The sequence below is a fragment of the Myotis myotis genome, unplaced genomic scaffold, assembly GCF_014108235.1.
Source record: "Myotis myotis isolate mMyoMyo1 unplaced genomic scaffold, mMyoMyo1.p scaffold_m19_p_8, whole genome shotgun sequence".
NCBI lineage: Eukaryota > Metazoa > Chordata > Mammalia > Chiroptera > Vespertilionidae > Myotis > Myotis myotis.
The window spans coordinates 6,026,760-6,049,021 of record NW_023416390.1 but is presented as its reverse complement, the minus strand read 5'-3'; the positions used below and the strand labels follow the sequence as shown (position 1 = coordinate 6,049,021).

General features: G+C 44.2%; 1 protein-coding gene across 1 annotated transcript in view; it reads left to right on the top strand.

The window, feature by feature from the left end:
• Nucleotides 1-22,262, top strand: part of DNAH7 (dynein axonemal heavy chain 7) — a 156,748-nt gene that overhangs the window by 3,685 nt on the left and 130,801 nt on the right. The window contains exons 2-12 of the mRNA XM_036319035.1: nucleotides 591-671; nucleotides 1,893-2,001; nucleotides 2,774-2,921; nucleotides 7,441-7,528; nucleotides 8,758-8,938; nucleotides 10,639-10,711; nucleotides 14,063-14,188; nucleotides 16,316-16,435; nucleotides 18,446-18,629; nucleotides 19,444-19,623; nucleotides 21,750-22,022. Coding sequence (XP_036174928.1) covers nucleotides 591-671; nucleotides 1,893-2,001; nucleotides 2,774-2,921; nucleotides 7,441-7,528; nucleotides 8,758-8,938; nucleotides 10,639-10,711; nucleotides 14,063-14,188; nucleotides 16,316-16,435; nucleotides 18,446-18,629; nucleotides 19,444-19,623; nucleotides 21,750-22,022 — 1,563 coding nt within the window. The remainder of the gene's footprint in view (nucleotides 1-590; nucleotides 672-1,892; nucleotides 2,002-2,773; nucleotides 2,922-7,440; nucleotides 7,529-8,757; nucleotides 8,939-10,638; nucleotides 10,712-14,062; nucleotides 14,189-16,315; nucleotides 16,436-18,445; nucleotides 18,630-19,443; nucleotides 19,624-21,749; nucleotides 22,023-22,262) is intronic.

Sequence of the window (22,262 nt, the reverse complement as noted above, 5' to 3'; positions counted from 1 at the left end):
CGCTGCAGGAGAGAGGTTGCGGGATCCGCTCAGGAATCACAAAGGAGGGCAGGAGAGGTCGAGTCGGAGCTGAGAGGCCGGACATCACAACTGGCGAAAAGCACGACGCACGGTCCTCAGCACGCTTCCTCCCACCTGGGGGCAACCTGCGGCCCCAAGTGCAGGCGCTACTTAGGGCGACCGAGGGTGTGTTACCCTGACTGGCGGGCGGCTTAGGAAGGAGGGCATTCTGGGTGCGAACAGGACAAGAGTGGTGTCAGTGCTGGAGCAGGGAGTGGGGCCCAGGGAGCCCTGGGCACTGCCTGGGCCCAGAGAAAGTCCCAGAAGGTAAAGGGATGGACGAAGGGCTCCGCACGCGTTTTAAAGCGCTCGGGCTAGCGTTGCCGGGGACCCACTGGTTTTACTTCTTTCCTTGCTGCACAGAAAGCAGTTCCAAGGCAGAGTGTGAGAATTTAAAAAGTAAGAAAGTATGTCTTGGACTATTTTAGGTAGTATGTGCTTTACTTAATAGTAGAGGGCCGAAAAGCTGGTTGAGTGAATGCATGTTAGCATCCACGGAGTAAAGTTTCCCCACCATCTTTTTCACGCAGGAGAAATCAGCCGGCAAAGAGAAAGAGAAAGAGAAAGACAAAGGCAAGCTCCCAGGAAGGGTTCTGCCGCAGCTGGCCACGGTACGTCCCCTCCACGTTCTCCTGGGATGTGGGCCTTTAAAAACGCCTGTTGGTTTTCAAACTCGTAAGAAACGAAACGAAGCTTCTGGTTTTGAATTCTGTGCTCCACTTGATCACTTTCTGGTGGAGGGATGCTCTGAGGTCCCCGTATTAGGAAAAACGACCACCTTAGTGAAGTAACTATAAGAAAATGATTTCCTCCTTCTGCACGGCGCATTTGAATGACCTGGGTCAGTGGTCGGCAAACTGTGGCTTGCGAGCCTCATGCGGCTCTTTGGCCCCTTGAGTGTGGCTCTTCCACAAAATACCACGTGAGGGCGCGCATGTATAGTGCGATTGAAACTTCGTGGCCCATGCGCAGAAGTCGGTATTTTGTGGGAGAGCCGCACTCTAAGGGGCCAAAGAGCTGCATGTGGCTCGCGAGCCGCAGTTTGCTGACCACTGACCTGGGTGAGAGAACTTCTAAGATGGACACGCAGACAGGACATCGGCGTTGGGGTCAGGAAATGAGGCCCCCGGTGCCCCTGGGTCATCATGGCTCTGTGACCCGAGGGGGTGCGTGGCTCCCCAGCCTCAGCTGCTGAGTGTGAGTGTGAGTGTGAGTGAGTGTGAGCAGGGGCGACGTGAGGAGCCTTGAGATGTGGCTTCCGCGGGCAGTGCCAGCCAGGCGTGCTCAGGTCCCCCCTCCTTCCTTTCATTGTCACTCCCCGTTGGAAGAGGCCGCTGTAGACACGTCCAGCCGATCATGCTGAAAACAGCACCGCAAATGGCCTTGACCGTAATGAGCTTTACCATCGAGGGACCACGTTGAGTTCAATGCCATGGGGTTATGCTCTGGTGCCTCCTGGAAGCAGAACCTCAGTGGAGGCTGGATGCACACACTGTGGCTTTAGAGCTGTGATGAAACGTGCACCCCGTGAAATTTACCGTCTTTCACATTGAACTGCAGTTCACTGGCATTAAGCACGTTCACATCGCTGTGCAACCCCCACCACCATCCAGTCCTAGAACTCTCCCGTCTTCCCACACTGAAACGTCCCCCAGGAAACAACCCCTCCCCGTTCTCCGTCCCCAGCTCCTGGCAGCCACCGTCCCCTCTTGGTCTCTGTGTATGTGACTCCTTGGAGAAAGCGTCTGTGTTTACAAACACGCGTGCATTCCACGGGAGGAGTGTCTTTTCGCCTCTGGTGTCACTGCTGCTGTCTGCCTGTCGCCTCGCAGGTGAGCACGAAGCCGCAGTGGCAGGAGGCGGCCCCGTCCTTCCATCTGAACATAAAGCAGGAGGAGGAAATCCCCGAGCCGTTCAGTATGAAGAATGAGCAGTCGTACGGTAAGGGCGTCAATCGTCGAACTCAGATTGAAGGGAAATTTCTAGAGAAAAAAGGCACATGATGTTTAGCTAATAGAGTAGTGAGGTTGCAGGATTGAAATGACCTTTCAATCAAGTAGCCAAATTGATCTCAAATGTTTTCCTTCAGAGAATGATTGATCCCAGTTGTTAGCTAGTTTAGGCTGTTGTAAATGTTAGAAAAACTGATATTTTAGGAATGGAGGTGTTTATAATAAAGCTTTGACTTATTGTAGTCAGAATTTGCCTCTGCATCAAAGACTATGACCTTTTTTCTAAGAGGGTGTGTTTCAATAAGTTGTAAACATTATTTCCAAATTAGTCATTCTAGTATTCTTGTTTTGATTCTCCAGGTTACATTGAATACTAACATTTTTTCATCGTGGATCTTTAAGTTTTCTGAAATAGTTTTGTATCCTGTTTTTTTTTTTATCATCATTTTAATTTTTTTTTCCCCTTTAAGAAGGTCCAATGGACATGTAATTGAAAATTTGAGTTTATTAGCATATTATTCAAAATATAAAAGAAATTCATTGGATAATCTTGAAGTAGTCAGTGGCTTTTGTTGCGGTGACATAAAACAAGAGCAGTTAACTTCCTGGTAGCGAAAGGAAAATTCATTCTGCTCACGGTAGCGGGAGAACTTACCGCAGGTAGTTTTCTTCTCGAAAGGTGCCTCAGCGTTCTCACCCTAGCCGCTGAAATGCCGCAGCGCCCTTTTTCGATGACTGACGTGCGCCCTTTAAAACTTTAGCCGAATACATGGAACACTTGGGAAGAAAGGGCACTCTGCTCGGCCGGATTGATGACAGTCGCGCTGGCCCATCCACTTCCAAAGCCAAGAGCAAATCCCCACATAAGGAGCGAGAGAACTTCCGCAGCACGCTGGTGAACGTCATCATGTAAGGGCTGCGCGCGAACCCCTGTGTCATCCTCTGTGGAGCCCCCGGAGACGTTTGATCTAAAAATACAAGACCCGGCCGGCGTGGCTCCGTGCTTGAGCATCCACCGGTGAACCAGGAGGTCACGGTTAGACTCCCGGTCAGGGCACCTGCCTGGGTGGAGGGGCTTGATCCCCAGTGTGGGGCGTGCAGGAGGCAGCCGGTCAATGATTCTCCCTCATCTTTGGGAGGTTTTTTCCCCATCTCGTTGGCTCCGGTGGTGTGGTGACTCCTGTGCCTGGCGGGTCTCCTGGTGTGGAAAGGAAGGAGGTGGGTGGCATGAGCAGCAGCGGGAGCAGGGCTGGGGGTGGTCGCCTGGGTTCAGCTGTGCGCCTGGAGAGCAGCGCAGGTGCGCGCCAGGAGCCCCTCTTGGCTGTTTCCTCACAGCTTCCTCTAGGCTGGGGGTGGGCAACCTTTCTGTGAGTGCGTGCCAAAACCAGCAAAATCTCTGACTCAAAATTCTTCTGCGTGCCAACCCTAATTTTTTAAGAACATGTGACGCCTACTTGATATCTCTTAAGGTGTACGTATGTGAAGAACCTTGAAGAAATAATAAAATTCATTCGAGTGACAAAAACACAGTATATGATGATGAAACATACATTTATTTTTTAATGTATGCATGTACACTGATAGTCCGACAGAAAACTTCATGACTCCGTTTGATATGATCAGTGGGACTTTTGCTGCTGCACCACTGATGACAGAGATTTAACATCAGGTTTATATTTCCTGACCTTCAGAGATATGCACGAGCTACTACTTTTATCCGTCAGGCTACTCCTATTATGAGACTTAACAAAATTCATCACTGAGAACAAAGATTCACAAGCGTATGTGGATGAAAACATGGAGAGTAACGCTGTTGCAGTTTTTTAAACAGAAAAAATTTTCTGGAATGGCATTGGAAGTCCTCAATAGTTCGTTTTTGACACTTCTCTCTGGTACCCTTGCCTCTAATCGCTTTTTTTCAATATTTTCCAAGTCAACTCTAAGGTCAATAAATTTCTGCTTCCAAATTGAGCTACTCTGAAATTCAATCAACTGCATTTCAAAGTCAACTATGTTTATCCATGAAAACATTTGTAAGTTCAGTTCCTCCAGTTTTGTGCTGTCTGGAAACCTCATGAATTTTGCTGTCTCTTCCAGTTCTCTGAATTTTGAAAATCTTGAGAAGAACTGCTCAATAGTTGACTCGATGATGTTTAAAAACAGCTTCTGAAGGCTTTGACAGTCTGTTCTGTCATCTTTTGGAAGGTCTTTGATGTGCCTCTTGAGGTTTGGGAAATATCTAAATCTCTCACCATCCACATCCCTCTTAAAGACTTCCAGTTTCTTTTCAAAAGCCTTTATGTAACCAAACATAACATCAATTGTCTTGCCAGTTCCTTGTAATTTAACATTTAAGTCATTCAAATGTTCACAAAAATTGTAAATGGAAGATTATAAGAGAGGGTTTCGCGTGCCAGCAAAAGTTATTGGCGTGCCATGTTTGGCACGCATGCCAGGGTTTGCCCACCCCTGCCCTAGGCGTGCACACCCTCTTTCTTTCTTTCATCATGACTCACGGTGTGCGGTGTGCACCCTGCCATTTGTGACACCGTCGAGTGTGCGGACACGTGGCAGTAAGTGGCTTTCCTGGATCCCATGGCACTTTGGTGGCGGGATGCTCCTCCTGAAGGGAGGACAGGTGGCACCTTTTGCTGCCAGAGGGAGGGGCTCGGTGGCATCCTGTGGTGCAGGACTGTGGCATGTGCCTCTGGAGAGTGGCCTGGAATCTGCGTCTGGAGGCGCCACGCGGATACTAGCAGTTCGACTCCCTCGGGGCACTTTCCTCGATGCAGCCCCCTGGGGCCTCTCAGTCCCAAGTCAGCACTTAGAACCCGGGGAAGCCCCCTAGGGTCTCTCAGTGCTAAATCAGCACTCAGAAAACCCCGGGGGCAGCCCCCTGGGGTCTCTCAGTCCCAAGTCAGCGCTCAGAACCCAGGGCAGCCCCCTGGGGCCTCTCAGACCCAAGTCATCGCTCAGAACCCCGGGGGCAGCCTCTGGTTAGAACAGCTCAGCAGCAGCGTTTTCTTACCCAGTGTCCCGGCCAAGATGGGTGATCTCTCTCGACACCTGCCCCGTGCCGGTCCTCTCAGGTCCTACGATGACTGAGGCTGGAACCCACCGAGGTCCAGCTTCATGCAGGGGCCTCGGCTGGAATTCCCCATTCCCCACCGGCCCACACAGTTCTCTCCTGATGCACCTGGGCCTTCAAGTCCAAGGCCACCCACCCACAAGGGCAGCCCTCCCCCAGGTGTTTGCCGATTGCTTAGCTTTGCCATTCCATCCTTTCTCCTCCTGAGTACTTCCTTTCTTTCTTGTGAGCTCAGCTGCTACTCGAATGAGCCCTGTGAACATTATCCAACACTTAGAGAGTGGTACTTGGAGGTTTTTTGGATTATCTGTGCTACTGTGTTGTAAGAAACGGAAGTCTCTTAACCACTTTCTGTCATTTTTTAGTTATGCCTTTTATAAACAGGACATGGATGGACTTATTGAAATTTGATCTCAGAGTTTCTGTATCTCAATAGTACATTTATTTTATTTTTTATTAATTTTTACAGGGAGGAAGGGAGAGGGATAGAGAGTTAGAAACATCGATGAGAGAGAAACGTCAATCAGCTGCCTCCTGCACACCCCCCACTGGGGATGAGCCTACAACCCAGGCACATGCCCTTGACCGGAATCGAACCTGGGACCCTTCAGTCCGCAGGCCGACGCTCTACCCGCTGAGCCAGACCGGTCAGGGCTCCATAGTACGTTTAATGCCACTCACAGTGTATAGTTATTGGCATGTCCTATAGATGTGGGCTTAACTTCTACCGATGTATTTTGTATTTTGTATTCACTGTGTGTTACTGCTGCTGCTTTTTTCTTTCCTTTTTTTCCTGCATTCTATTGAATTGAATTTTCTCCCTTTATTCCTATTGACTTAAAAGCTATCAAATATATTTTTGTTCTTTAAGTGGTTACCCTAACATTTAAAACCACATATTGTAATTAATTGTTTTTTAAAGTTTAGAATTCATTGTATCTCCCCCCACTCCTCTGTGTAGTGCAAACAGGCCCTGTCATGCTGTAACTTACCGCTGAGCATCCTTTGCATTCTCCATGTGATCATTGCTTATTTCTGCCAATTCTCCATACTTATTTTAAGTTCACACTTTCTTAGATTTACTGACACATTTTCTGATTTCTTAGAGAATTGCCTAGGCATTGCACTCTTCTCTTCTGGGGTCATGTTCCTTTTTTTGCTGAAGCTTCTTCCTTAGTAGTTCTTCATTTTTATTGAACTTATTGGGGTGACTTTGATTAATAAAATTATATAGGTTTCAGGTGCACAATTCTATAAGACATCATCTGTAGATTGAGGAGTGTATTCACCACCCGAAGTCAAGTCCTTCCATCACCTTCTACCCCCCTTTACCCTCTTCTGCCTTGGTGGTTCTTTCCATGGAAGTCTGTGGGGAGTAAACTCAAGCCTTTCATCTCTGTAAAGATTTTTATTTTGCTCTTACTCTTGAATTAATTACTAAGCTGGCTACAGAATTAAAACAGAGTAGTAATTTCCCCCCTGAACATCTGGGAAACATTAGATTGAGAAATATTAACCATTATTTTTTGGCATGTATTATTTCCCCCAACTTTATGAAGGTACACGTGACAGTTAGTGGGAAGGGATATTTTGTTACACCGCATCACTGACCTGTAACCATCCCAGATGAAGCTGGGATCCAGAGGGTGATGCATTCAAGGATGGAGAGGCTGAAGCTGTCCCAGAGCAACGGAATTTTCCCGAAGATGTGAACTATGCCTTTCCACACAGTGGAGCCCCCGAGAAGTCACAACATGTGGCTCATGTCTGGCATAGATTTTTGGGTTGAATTATGGCTAGAACATCATTGTATTATATGGACACTTAGTAATAAATACAAAAGAGCATGTGAGCTTCTAGGTCATGCACTTTAACTTGCACGTCTCCAGAAACCAGAAATGGGCTTTTGAAGACGGTCTCTGTGTCTTCTACAAAACTGTGTTGAAAGTCTTTTCCATCCTTGTTCTTTTAAGGTCAAATGTTATAAAGAAACACACATAATTCAGGAATCATGCAAGCAGAGTCCTACAACATTTCAGAAAAGAGAGAGCTTGGCTTTTGAGTAATGATGCAGAATGAGAAAGCCCACAAAGCTGCATCTGGCCTCCGAATCGGGCCTTACGAGTCACGTCCAGGATCACTGTCTCTCTCTGGATGAGGAGACCGTGTCCTGGCAGGAATATGGCACCAAACAAACACGTACACAATTTATAAAATGTCATAAACAATTCGTTTTTTCTTATAATTTAACAGAAGACAGTCCTGATCTTTTTCTATCTATTGATATAAAAGTAACTGTTTTCGACAGACATGTAAGGAGTGTGTTTATCCTTGTTTTAGGCAACAGGACGCTCTCTCAGATGTGCCTGCTCCTGAGGAAAGTGCGTTTCCCAAAATGGCCACATCTGCCATAGAGAAAGACGTCTTGGTAATGGCTTCCTTCCATCCGTGTGACTAGAAGTAACCGAAGCACCTGCAGATGCGTTCAGATTTTTTTTTAATATTTTATTGATTTTTTACAGAGAGGGAGAGGGATAGAGAGTTAGAAACATCGATGAGAGAGAAACATTGACCAGCTGCCTCCTGCACACTCCCCACTGGGGATGTGCACGCAACCAAGGTACATGCCCTTGACCGGAATCAACCCTGGGACCTTTCAGTCCGCAGGCTGACGCTCTATCCACTGAGCCACACCTGCCAGGGCCAGATTTTTGAGGTTGATCTGTGCTCCTCCCTGGGAAGCCCGGTGGGAGGAGGAGTGAATAGGGAGCTCCATACGCTTGCTCCATTGGGTTCACGGGGGAAATTATTCTGCCCCTGGTCCCCTGAGACAGAGGTCAAAGGGTCCCAAGTTACCTGCTCCCTTTGGTGAAAGCTGGCCTCAGTCTTGTATAGCTTGACATGTCTTTATTCTTCCATGAGGAATTATCTTAACTACATAATTTATATTTTACAAAAACTATGAACTTACTTTAGAAATGGTAACTCTTCGAGTATGTCAAATACAGAATTTTAAAAGATAGAAATATCAAAGACTTTAGCATTGCAAATTTGAAAATATTTTCGTGACATACTTTAAAAGCTAATGAAAATATATTGAAGCTAAATGTCCATTATTAGAGAAATACTATCATGTCTTAAAATGAAGATTTTATGCACATATTTAATAGCAGCTGTAAAATTATAGTGTGGAATATTAATCAGTCAGCTGGAAATTTCCTAACCCCTGTCGTGTTACATTTCTGAGGTGAATGTTTAGGGATATCTATGCCATTTGCAACTTTTAAGATCTACTTCTGATCATAGGTAATAAAAGAACGAAACACACCAAATTTTCACCTATTTATACAACACAGAACTCAACTTCTGCATGGTCTCTGTTCAGTATGTCATGTATTTAGTAATATCACTTGACGGCTTATAGTAGAATTCTGAACTAAGATAAGAGCTTTAAAGTTCATGCAACATCATGTATATTTTTTTAATTTAGGTAATCTCAAATCATGCCTACATAGGTTGTGCAAAATACTTTTTTATTACTTGTAAATAGTTTGTTTTCCTCAAACTTTAATTTTACTCAGTAGTTTTATGTCGGAAAACACACTTCTTTTATTATAGCACTAAATCCATCGCCATTTCTTCTGCTCCTTTATGTAGAGATATTACTATTATATTCACCATGGGATCGATACTGACCACATAGCCCCTATGGAAGATTCTTGGCTAGAGAACGTATTGAATCTGGTCCCCCAACATCTGAAAGTCCTCACCGACAGCATACTCACGCTATCTGATGAAATGAGAGAAGATTATCTTCTTAGTGTAAAAAAGTCCATAGGTGAGCCAGTGTTCCCCTTTGCTTTCTAATTTGAATGTCTCAGTAAAGATATTTTTTTAAATTAAAAGTTAATACCTATACTTGTAACTGTTTCTTATATTTAGCATGCTGTTTCTTACATTGCTTAAGGTTATAGGTAAGTTTTATTAATAAAGTAAGGCAAACATTTTTTAAAAACATGATCTTTCTATCTGTATGAATATATCCCCTCTACAAAGAACAGAATCGAAGAAGATTATAAAATGATAATTATTTAATTAACGTGAATATTACTGATATCTTAAAGTAGAATGTGATTAATTACAAAATTGTTGCTATGGACTAAGGATTGGCAATCTGCAGCTCACAGGCTCAGTCTAGACCACTGCCTGTTTTTGTAAATAAAGTTTTATTGGAACACAGCTGCATACCATCATTTGCATATTTCCTATGACTGTTTTTGACCTATAAGAACAGAGTTGAGTTGTTGTGATAGAGAGCTTATGGCTCACAACGTTGAAAATACTTATAATCTGGCCCTTCACATAAAAAGTTTGTTGACTTGCAGTAAGAACCAATACATTCTAAGACCGACTAATCATCAGAATCATTTAAAAAGTGCTGGCTATTGAACCCATCTGAATTACAATGTCTGGAAACTAGGCCTTCCAACCTATATTTTTTGAAAAGGCTCTCAGCTGGCTGTGGTACAATTGTGTATAACTGATGCTGTGCTCAAAGTTGGAGAAAGCGTAATGCTTTGGAGTGGTCTGGGGACCCTTCAGGGAGGGCGGCATTCACTGCCTGTAAGACTTCTATTGGGTGTCCTGGTGACATAAACATAAAGAGCCAAATTCTTGCCCCCCAAATGTTCATAGTGTAATAAGGGAGATGCACAAATCTCTAAATTACAGAGCAGAGTAGTAAGTGTGATAAGGAGGGAAGCAGAGGATGCACTGGAAGGGAGAAGGGGCGGTGCCTGCCTGTTAGGAAGGACTCTGGGGGCACCTGGATTGAGCCGTGGAGAGTGAGAAGAGGCACCAGGGAGCATGCTGGGCCCAGGAAAGGCTCTCTCTGGCTGGGGAGCATTTCTGGTGGCCAACGCCAAGGGGGCATTGTGGGAAGGCGGTAGAATCTGATGGGCTCTATGTGCCTTTTTAAAGTGCTGGGAGGTACGGGCGAGTCACTGAAGGGTTTTCAGCAGAGGGGTAATGACATGCTTGCATTTTAGAAAGAGCATCCTGAAACACCGGCTGGAACATTAGAGTTAACATTAAAGACCACAGAAGACAGAAGCAGAAGTAGCTCACTTTATGGATTTATAACAAGATTGTTCTATGCTCTTAAGCAATAAAAGGGAACAACAGGCAATACGTGTATTTTTTTCTGTGAAGGGAAACTACTGCTACTATTCTGTGTTGTTGACCTTCAATTCAACAAGAACTGCCTTTTGTGGAACAGCTATAAAGGAAAATGTAATATAAAAATTATTATTTGCAAATGAAAGAAAAGGGACATTGTTAAGAACCATTCTCAAAGACAAAGACATCATAGATTTTTCTCATGATGTTTATTTTCTTGTCATTATAAATGCACAAATCACTTATTTTTAAAAACTGAATATAATTTAACAGTTTTCATTAAATTAATTTTGCAATTGCTTGTAAACATACTGTAATTATTATAAGGTTATTGATCAGAACTTTTCTATTTTCTTCCAGTTGATTTTGTTTTAAAAGATCCCAGAGAGAAAGATGATAAGAAGGCAGAAGAACTTCCACCCCATCGTGCTGAGTAAGCAATCAGGTTTACCTGCAGATATTGATTATGTGACCATTCATGTGTATGTGTAACTCTTTACACATCGGTATTATTTTCTCACAAATATGTTTATAATTGATGCATTTCATATATACAACTGGCCACTATTTTTGCTTACTTATGTATTGAAGCCCTAACATGTTACTTTACAAATTGATGGATAGGTGGTTAGACAAATAGACATGTGGTCAGGTGGACAACTAGGTGGTTAAAACATGAGTGTCTGTTGAAAGAACTTGAATCAAACCTTCATACATACACAGCTCCCAGCACAGACTGCAGATATAATCCTATCTAATAATAGACAAACATGGTAATTAACCATACCTCCGCTTCGCTTCCCATTGGCTAATCAGGGCGATATGCAAATTAACTGCCAACCAAGATGGCGGCCGGCAGCCAGGCAGCTGAAGCGAACAGGAGGCTTGCTTGCTCCAGTGATGGAGGAAGCCAATGTTCCCCGCCTGCTGCAGCTGGGCTCTGAGCTGCACTCTAAGCAACAATGTTGCAATTATAGAAGCTAAACAAACCCCAGATACCTGCTTTCAGCCAGCCGGCCTCTGAGCTGGAGCTGCAACAAAGTTTCAATTACAGAAGGTAAATAAATCCCACAAAAAAAAAAAAAAAAAAGAGAGAGACTGGGAGCTTTAGTTGCAGGCTTGGCCTGCCTGAAAACAGCCCTCAGCCCCTCATCCAGGCTGGCCAGGCACCCCAGTGGGGACCCCCACCTTGAAGAGGGTACGGGCAGCCTGAAAACAGCCATCAGCCCCTCATCCAGGCTGGCCAGGCACCCCAGTGGGGATCCCCAACCTGAAGGGGGTGCGGGCAGCCTGAAAACAGCCATCAGCCCCTCACCCAGGCTGGCCAGGCACCCAAGCGGGACCCCCACCCTGATCTGGGACACCATTCAGGGCAAACCTGACAGCCCCCACCCATGCACCAGGCCTCTATCCTATATAGTAAAAGGATAATATGCAAACTGACCCTAACAGCAGAAAGACTGGGAATGACTGGTCACTATGACACACACTGACCACCAGGAGGTAGACCAGGGGTGGGCAAACTTTTTGACTCGAGGGCCACAATGGGTTCTTAAACTGGACCGGAGGGCCGGAACAAAAGCATGGATGGAGTGTTTGTGTGAACTAATATAAATTCAAAGTAAACATCATTACATAAAAGGGTACGGTCTTTTTTTTTTTAGTTTTAGTCATTTCAAACGGGCCGAATCCGGCCCGCGGGCTGTAGTTTGCCCACGGCTGGGGTAGACGCTCAATGCAGGAGCTGCCCTCTGGTGGTCAGTGAGCTCCCACATGGAGGAGCTCTGCTCTGCCACAAGTCAGGCTGATGGCTGCCAGTACAGCGATGGTGGTGAGAGCCTCTCCTGCCTCCTCAGCAGCGCTAAGGATGTCCGACTGCAGCTTAGGTCTGCTCCCCGCTGGCAAGTGGACATCCCCTGATGGCTGCCGGGCTGCTAGAGGGATGTCTGATTGCCAGCTTAAGCCCAGTCCCCTGGGGAGCAGTTCTCAGCCAGCAGATGGTCATCCCCCGAGGGGTCCCAGACTGTGAGAGGGCACAGGCCGGGCTGAGGGACCTACCCCCCCCCCCCGAGTGAACAAATTTTTGTGCACTGGGCCTCTAGTCCTATGTAATAAAAGCCTAATATGGTAAGTGTCTGGTTGTCCGGTCATCTGTTCAACCAATCAAAGCGTAATATGCTAATGATATGCTAAGGTCGCTCAACCACTTTCTATGACATGTACTGACCACCAGGGAGCAGACGCTCTGACCAGTAGGTTAGCTTGCTTCTGGGGTATGGCTGATTGGGACTGAGTGAGATGGTCTGGACATGCCCTAGAGCCCTCCTGTGGTCCCTCCCTGGCCGGCCAACCTCCTGCATCCCTCCCCTGCCCCAATTGTGCACCGATGGGGTCCCTCAGCCTGGCTTGCACCCTCTCTCAATCCGGGACCCCCTTGGGGGATGTCGGAGAGCCGGTTTCAGCCTGATGGCGGAATGACTGGTCTCTACGATGCACACTGACCACCAGGGCAGCTCAACACAGGAGCTGCCCCCTGCCTGGTAGTCAGTGAGCTCCCATAGGGGGAGTGCCACTCAGCCAGAAGCCGGGCTCTCAGCTGGTGAGTGCAGCAGGTGGTGGCGGGAGCTTCCCAAGGGCTGCCGGACTTGGAGAGGGCACAGGCTGGGCTGAGGGACACCCCCTACCCCCGAATGCACGAATTTCATGCACTGGGCATCTAGTAGGGATATAAAAATTTTATGGCAATTTGAATGTCCCAAACCACATTGGGAAGGTGGCAGGAAATATGCACACAAAGAATATATTTTATTTTATTACATGGATTAAAATATGGAACACATAATGGGAAAATTAGCTTGTTATATATTTTCTCTAAAATAATTACCATTTAGGAATAAATTTCTTAGTTTGAAGACTAGAATTTATGCTGACATAATTAGGTAACCAATTCAGTTTTAAAGTTTCCCAAATTGTTTCCTATGATGACAAAAATAAAAAGTCTTGCAGCCATTTCCAGTGTATCTTGCATGGAGAACAGCTTTTCTCCTGGAGAGAGACAAAAATCACCCTTGTAAAGGTGGTATAGCCACAACTAAAAACCTAGATTAAATTTACTACATAACAAAACAAGACTGGGTATTTAAAATCAATGTGGGTAAAAAATTATAAGCATAAAATGTAAATGTTTAAATATGCTCTGAAAGATGCAGGTGGCACATCTTCAGTATGGAAAAGATGGTTATTCAGGTCATAGGACTCACAGAGCAAGTGGCTGTAAGTGAGAATATTAGTGTTTGATTTTGTAGATGCCCTTCACACGTTAACAGAGGTGAGTTTCAAGGGGATTCCCATAGGTAGGAAGGACTATATCCTTGCAATGTTTTAAAAATAAAGGAAAAGTTAAATGTTTTCTGTCTTGTTTAAGAAAATCTTTATATATATATATATATATATATATATATATATATATATATATATATATATATATATATATCTCGTAATATGTTTCTGTTTGATGATTCTAATTCATTTTTGGACTCAATAGGATAAACTGTTTAGAGGAAAAAATACCTTATGTGATAAAAATTCTAATCCAAGTTCATATGCATTATTGTCCTGAGGTTGTAATAAATTATAAAGAGCATGACTTGTACTGTGATTACCAGGAGGGATGCATCATATTTTTAATTAAAATTAAGCCACTATTACTCAATAGCACATGAACTATAAGAACACTGTCTCTTGATCTTTAGAGAAGGTTGCGTGGTGTTTTCTCTGTTTTCAGAATGCAGACTCTCCCCAAGCCTTGGAGGAAGTCGTTCTTGGCCGCGAGCAGCTACATGAGGGACCACCTGAACGCCATGAACCCCACGATGCTGGCGGTGCTGGACCTGTGGCACAGCACCTTCAAGTGAGTGTCTGGCCGGGCTGAGTTTTGTGTGGTTTTTGAGATGGACGTTATCACATTGCATCTTCACTGTTTCCTTTCTGCTTTAACGGCAAATACTAAAAATATCACCAATTCAATGTAAGTATCTAAGCGCGGTTTTAAATGAGCAATATAGAGATGTGTAGAATACAAAGTAAACACTGCCTCTATCTCTAAGCCAGGTCTCCCCTCCCCATCCCGTACCCTGATGCCACGCAATCTTTTTTTTAATGTATTTTTCATTGTTGATAGTATTGTAGGTATCTCCCATTTTCCCCCTTTCCCTTCTCACACAGTCTTTAAGGGGTGATTACACTGAAGGGGCTGAATTATCATGCCCTGTGTTTTCTTTTTTAATATATTTTTATTGATCTCCGAGAGGAAGGGAGAGGGAGAGAGAGATAAAAACGTCAATGATGAGAGAGAATCATCGATGAGCTGCCTCCTGCACACCCCACATTGGGGATTGAGCCCAAAAGCCGGGCATGTGCCCTGACGAAATTGAACGCTGACCTCCAGGTTCATAGGTCAATGCTCAACCACTGAGCCACCCTGGCTGGGCATATCATGCCCTGTTTTAAATCCCACAGAACACTGGCCGCTACCTAGACAATATTGCCCATGCGCGTGGCCTGAGTGACGGTCCGGTCCTGGGTGACTCGGGCCAGGCATCACCTCCCGGACCCTGTCCTGGTGGGGACGGGCCAGCGGGAGGAGCTCTGGTGGGCGCTGCGAGGCTGGAGAGCTGGGCGGTTTGCCTCGTGTTCTAGAAGCTCCAGCTTCATCATCTCCCCTTCCTCGAACCGCCACTTCCAGGGCACTGGGGATACGTCTTTGTAAATGAGCAAAAGTAATGCATATGTGTTATTTTTCTTAAAGAAGGCCTCCCAACAGCCCCCTCAAAACATGGATGGGCCCTGCTTTATGGCAGCGGAGATGGCATCCTGGCCTAGGAGGATCTGGGGGGAGATGGGGGAGGTGGGAGATGGGGGAGGCGGGGTCTACGCGCCTTTTCTCCCGCCCCCACGTGTGTCTTCCTCTCGGCCACCTGCAGGTGGAGCTGCGGGACACACCGGGCTGGGTGGGCCCCGGGGCTCAGCTTGTCCAGAAAGGGCTAGGCTTTGTCTGTTAGACGGGCCATTGGGCTGTTTTCAAAGCACCTGTTTAAGCCGTCCCTCTGCACCGCCCCGTGGTCAGCCCAGCCCGCCACCTTCCAAGGAGCTCCAGCAGCGGTCCCCACTCTGTGCCTCGCGGGTCAGCCATGCCCCTACCGGATGCTTTATGGCCTGAGAGGTGAATTTAGCTTGTGACAGGAGTAGCAATCAACCGATTTGAAATGTGTCTTGTTTACTAGCCAGGATTTTATATTGACCTTTAAGTAAAAATTAAATGTGATGTTTTTAATTGTGGTTACTATCTTTCAGATAATATAGAAATCACTTAATCACATGGAAATAGGGAAGAAATCTAGAGTTAAATTGTAGTAACACAATTATACCAATAGGTAATCAATGAGTAGACCACATATATTAAGTCCATAAGTTTACTAGCTACATTATCTTCTACATAATTTGTTGTTTCGGGTCTTATATTTAGGTCTTTGATTCATTTTGAGTTAGTTTTTGTGTATGGGGACAAATGGAACCACAAAAGACCCCGGATAGCCAAAGCAATCCTGAGAAAAAAGAACAAAGCTGGAGGTGTCACACTCCCTGACTTCAGATTATACTACAAAGGGACAGTCATTAAAACAGCATGGCACTGGTAGAAAAATAGACACACAGACCAATGAAACAGAATTGAGAGTCCAGAAATAAACCTACATGTACATGGGCAAATACGTTTTTTATAAAGGAGCCAAAAACATATGATGGATGGGGAAAAGCCTCTTCAATAAATGGTGCTGGGAAAGTTGGAAAGTCACATGCAAAAGCATATTAATTATATTTAAAATCATAATGTCTCATGTACTTGAATTTTTAATTTTATGAAACACAAATTTTAGTGATAAAACTTAGAAATATCATATTTTTTAGAAGGGATCAAATAGCAAAATACTACCTACAGAAACATCGCATACTTAAATCACTGTTCATTTGTATCTCACAGGAAATTACGTTTAATTGATGCAGAAGAATTTCACAATCGCCAGGAGGCGTTAGAGCTGTCAAATTTTCAGACCATCATCATGAGACACCTGGAAACTGCCAAAGAGGCTCTACTTAAAACGTAAAGTTTTGACAGAGGATAATGAACTTAAAGATGGGATTGGTGGGCTTCTGCATTTTTAACTGCCTTTAGAAAATTCAATTTTAACAAGTTTGTAATCATTTCTTCTTAAGAGTTAAATATGATATGGTTAACTGCTTTGGTCTGTGATGTCTACCCAAATGTTCTACACAGCACAGATTGTACAGAAACCAAAATGATTATGATTGACGGTTACTTTTTCCTTAATGTCTGGTTTCCACCTCAGCTCTGATTTATTTCGCTTAACATAATACTCTCAAGATTCATCCTTATTGTCCCATGGGGGAATGACCATCAATTAGTTACTTGCCAGATATCTATTTGACATCTACTGTTGACACATGTAAGTTGCTATGCTTTTTTCATTGTGCTTTTGGATGAGAGATGCAGAAGAGTTTAAAGAATGATGGGGAAAATATATTCTTTAAAGAAGTTTACAATCTCATTAGAGGTTCGATTTGCCAAATGATAATTGCACCAGGGCTTCATCTAAAAGGGTAAGGCTGTCCCAAGTTTGAACACTTAGCTCCCAAGTTCTGCAAAAGCCCTCACAGCATTTCCCCCACTTACTTCCTCCTTTTTTCTAGCCTCTCATCTCTACTATAGGCAGTGACACAATCAGATATATTATCTTCACCAAACCCACCTGTTCTACTTACTATTCTACTCCAGATCCTTTTCTCAGAGTCTATCTATTCTTTTTAAAATATATATATTTTTATTGATTTCAGAGAGGGAGAGAGCGGGAGAGAGGGAGAGAAACATCACTGGTGAGAGAGAATCATTGATCGGCTGCCTCCTGCCTCCCTCACACTGGGGCTCGAGCCCACAACCCGGGCATGTGCCCTGACCAGGAATCAAATCCTGACCTCCTGGTTCATAAGTCGGCTGGGCATCATTTCTGTCTATTCTTTGGTGAAACTGCCGTCTTCACTATAAAACCCTTCTTCACTAATAAATGGGAAATTCCATCTCTATCCTTTGACTTCAAAGCTGTTTTGCTGCCATGACACATGGCCTTCATTATTGTGAGAGAAGGGATGATGTCATAAAGTTTTATATCTCCCATGACATGTTCCCAGCACACAGTAGACACTAAACACATATTTGTTCACTAGAGGCCCGAAGCACAGAATTCGTGCAAGAGTAGGCCTTCCTTCCCTCGGCTGCCGACACTGGCTTCCCTCTGGCACCCGGGACCCGGGCTTCCCTCCCAGCCCCAGCTTCATCCGGAAGGTCGTCCGAAAGGACACCTGGTCTAATTAGCATATTATGCTTTTATTATTATAGATGGGATGGATGCATATATTTAAAGCTTAGCTTGCTCTTCAAGCACTCAGGCAACTCCTGAGATTATGAATTCCCTGTTTTAAAAAATTCATTATATCTTGTGAAAGAGGTACCAGCATTCCTGAATTTTGTAGTGTTGGACAGTGGTTTTGTAAACTGAAAACTTCACCTATTATCATTCTGATCTATCTATATATGAGTTTCACTGTTTTCCTTTTATCATAAGGATACATACACATTTTAATCTCAGTCACTGTTTCAGGATTTCACATTCAAGGGAATAAAAATATAATATACTTGATTTGTACCTTGTTTTCAAGTCATTGTGAAATGGATAGAACAGCATAAAATGCCACTGGGTTGAACCCAGCAAACCCTCCCTTTGCTCAATCAGTTGTTCACATGCTCGCTTTCAGCAAATCCGTTCCCCGAAGAACATTCGGGAGCCTGGACAGCAGGAGTACCTTGTAATAGTCAGTAACGTTAGGTGTCATATTTTTCTAAAGGCTATGATGAAAGTGTCCGTTCCTGGGAGACGTGAGATAGGCCAGCGCTTACATTCAGGGAGCGGGCAGTGTCACTTAGCACCGTGCCTCTCTGCGAAGGCCTTCCGCTGTCCAGAAGTTACCATTAACGCTCAGTGCGAAAGGGGTAATTCGCTAAGAGCATGAGCTTTTAAGAGTCTGTTGTTCTTTCAAGGTGGTTTCCAGAAGTGCAGAACATTTATTACCAAGGCAATAAAAAGAAGCAACTGCCCACTGGCGAGAGCAGCGCCAAGCTGGAATCCTTTTTCAACTGCGCCGCGGCGCTGATGACTCTGCAGCTGCAGGACCTCACTCTGTCCTCCATGCAAGACTTCACAGACTTAATCGCACAGCCCCCAGTACGTGTGGTTCAGTTACACCAACGTTCATTTACTAACTTATTCATTTTCAGTCTTTTCAGGGAAGAAAGGCTAAAATGCCTTTACCAGTGGGACAGCAGCCAGTACAGGGTGGGGCATAATTAGGTTTACAGCTGTTCTTTCGGAAAATAAAACAATAATTAATAAATAATAGCACAAGAATAAACTGTGTTTCGCATGCTCACAAATATAAACCTACTTTTGCCTCACCTTGTATGCCCTTTGACCTATTATGCTTATCTGTTTAAAAAAACCACACAAAGTTACCAGTCATGTGAACCTGTGTGTTTAAGATATGTGGGTATCAATCAGCACATTGGTGAGGATTAGTGGAAATAAGTGAAAATTCCCATAATTAGGAAATTTGGGTCACGATGGCTGGGGAACGTTTCCACGAGAAACTCTCTTCTTTCCGGAAGAGGTTCTATTACAGTGAGCCGGACCTGGAACTTTCCTTTTGTCTGGGAATTTGAATGTTCTGTTGGGCTCTTTTTTTTTGCAGGATTCTCCATGCACACCCTCCTTTTCCCAGAATCTGTAGGCCCCATGGCTGCTAGACACCAGCAAGTCCAGCTGGGAGTCACTTGCCCTTCTCAGTAGCTCTTCTTCTGCTTAACCGTCCAGGGCATCAGAGGAATGGTGGGTTCCCCGTATTCCAACGGGGCCAGCACACTTCTCAGTCTAGCGCAGTTCACCTGTGCAGGGTGGGGCAGAAGCAGGTTTAAAGTCATTCATCTGGAAAGTAATACACTAATTAATAAATAATAATCCAAGGATATATGCTTTTTTGCAGGATTCTGTCAGAGCTTTTGAACATCCAGGTTTCATCATGAGGCTGCTTCTTGATAATGACACCATTAAGTTTGAACCTCAGTTCGAAGACTATATAGACATCTTTTTAAATGTTTATGATGTCATGGTTAAAGCTGTCAGTTTTGTGCCGAGGGTTGAGACAAAATTGTATTCCAAGTGGGTAAGTGACAAGTATATTCTGATTGCTTGAATTGGCATGATATTCACTTCAAAAGGGGTAGACAGGGGTCCTCTGCTCTGGAGAATTTAAATAGCCTAGTAACATTGACCTATGAGGAAGTTTTGCTCCAAAAGGATACTGTTTTCCCATTAACTTCCCTAACAATACACCTAGTTTCTCAGTCCAGCCTTCCACTGGGATCGGCTGGTCAGAGAGGGACAGTCCTAGGCTAGCGCGCTTTCCGGGATGATCAGGCAGAAATGGAAAGAGAAAGCAGAAAGAGAAATGGAACGTCCCTCTGCTCCAAGTTCATGCCCAGGGAGAAACAGAGATCTTACAAGTTACTCACCTCAGAAGGAGACAGAAGGACGCGTGGAGGAGGACGGTTTACCAAAGTCTGCGTTGTTGGAGATGGCTTTACTAGAACACCACCTAAATACCAGCTTTAGCGAGGCCTTGGAGTGAGACAGTGACCATGCTCTTAATGATCTTTGGCAGCAACTGCAGAGGTGGAATTCAGATAGATACTTCTTACACAAATTTTGATAGAAATTGAAGGGGAAATTTAACAAATTTTAAGTTAAACCTTTTCCCCCATGGAAGGCAAACCTACAAGGAACTTAAAGTGTTGTGAGTCCGCGTACATCACCATCTCTTGATATGATTTGAGATGCTTTTGAACACTGAACTGTCTCATCTAATATATCTTTTCCCTTCGCACTTGATAGGAACTGATTAGAAGTCACATGAAAACAATACTTTATAATATAGTTCCCAAGTCCTGGTCTCCAGTTCTCTTTAGAAAAATAAATCTATAGCCTTTAAAAATTACACAGGCTGTTAATACATTTGAGAAACATTCCGTAATGAACATAATGAGCTTCACATTAGAGCCAATGATTTCACATGGCATACAGTACATAGTAGAGATGGCTTTAGTCTAAAGTTCTTCCTGAGAAAAGGTGACACCCTCATCCACGGAGCCAAGGGGTGAGATGGTGGTGGTGGTGGGATTCACTCAAGTTCTCATGAAGCATCTGTAGTTCTAAGCAAAATAATTTCCTGAAATGCCCACTAGGGGGCATAGTGGTCAAATGCACCCTGGATACCTGACTAAATTAGTTCTCTGAAAGAATCCTTAGATATTATCCAATAGAATACTGCAGGGCACCCACTAACTTGGTTCAAGATGATGAACCATGTGGGCACATTTACTTGTCCTCTTTTTTTAAAAAAAATATATTTTATTGATTTTTACAGAGAGGAAGGGAGAGGGATAGAGAGTTAGAAACATTGATGAGAGAGAAACATCGATCAGCTGCCTCTTGCACACCCCCTACTGGGGATGTGCCCGTAACCAGGGTACATGCCCCTGACCGGAATCGAACCTTCAGTCCGCAGGCCAACGCTCTATCCATTGAGCCGAACCAGTTAGGGCTACTTGTCCTCTTGTTTGAAAAAGAGGAGAAACGCTGTTGAGATTTGTTTGCTTATTTGAAATCATGTCTGATCCTTTCTTGCCCACCATTATGCTAATGATGATAGCAGAACGCTAATTTTGCAACGAGGGATTTTCGTCTGCCCTATTGCTGTTTGTTAATCAGAGGTCAATAATGAGTAAACAGTCTTTCCTTGCTCTAGACACATTACTCCTCAAAGGGAAAACGTACTGTGATAAAACAACAACACGATGATGATGTGACATTAAAATGCCTTATTTTTTAAAATAGTGTACAGTGCAAACACTGCCTCGTAAAACCAGCATATATAATTGGACAAGTAAAATGTGGATTTTGCTGTTTTTATATTGTCTTACTTGGTGTATATTTTTAAGTGACTGTTCTTTCATCCACAGAGAAGAGCAAAACATAAACTAGGTAGGTAGGCTTATGAAAAAATAAAAAGTTATATGAAACCTAGATATTTAAAATATACAAAAAAAACCAGAAAAAGAATAGAATAGAAAGACTGCATATCTTACTATAGAGAATAGAAAATCAAAAAGACCTTGTAAATAAAAAGTAATGTCAATGTGGTAAGATTGGCCTTTTTACAAAGCTAAATGACACAGTTACCTTTATATAAGGCATTTTAAATCACTACCATTGTCCCCCCGCTCTGTTTAGGACAGTAACTCTAAGCCAACAACCTTGGCACCAGCCATTCTGGATGAGATTATTGAAGCTCACAAAGAAAAGGTTAAGGAAGTGATCATGAGAGAGAGCGCGGCCCCCATCGAGCACCTCAAACTCTACGAAAAGTACGACTTCTTGATCGCCAGGAAAGCCGAGAGAGATGTGGACGCGTTCCTTGCAGAAAACCATCATTACGAGAAAGTAATACAAGAAATTCGCAAATACCAACAACTTATAGAGGACATACAGTACACAACGAGAAAGGTAGGCGGCCCACTTTGGACAGCTCCTCTCTGTACCTGGTGGGAGTTTCCCAGGGTTACCAGAATGTGTGTTCAGGCCATACCGTGAAAGATTAGAGCATGACTATCAAAAGGAAAAATGCCGCTGGAGCCTTTCCATGTGGCAAGCATTGTGGGGAACCCAGGACACACGGAGCTGGACAAAACAGACACGGTTCTTGTGCTATTAGAGTTGAACGTCTACTACAGCTCTAACTTTTTA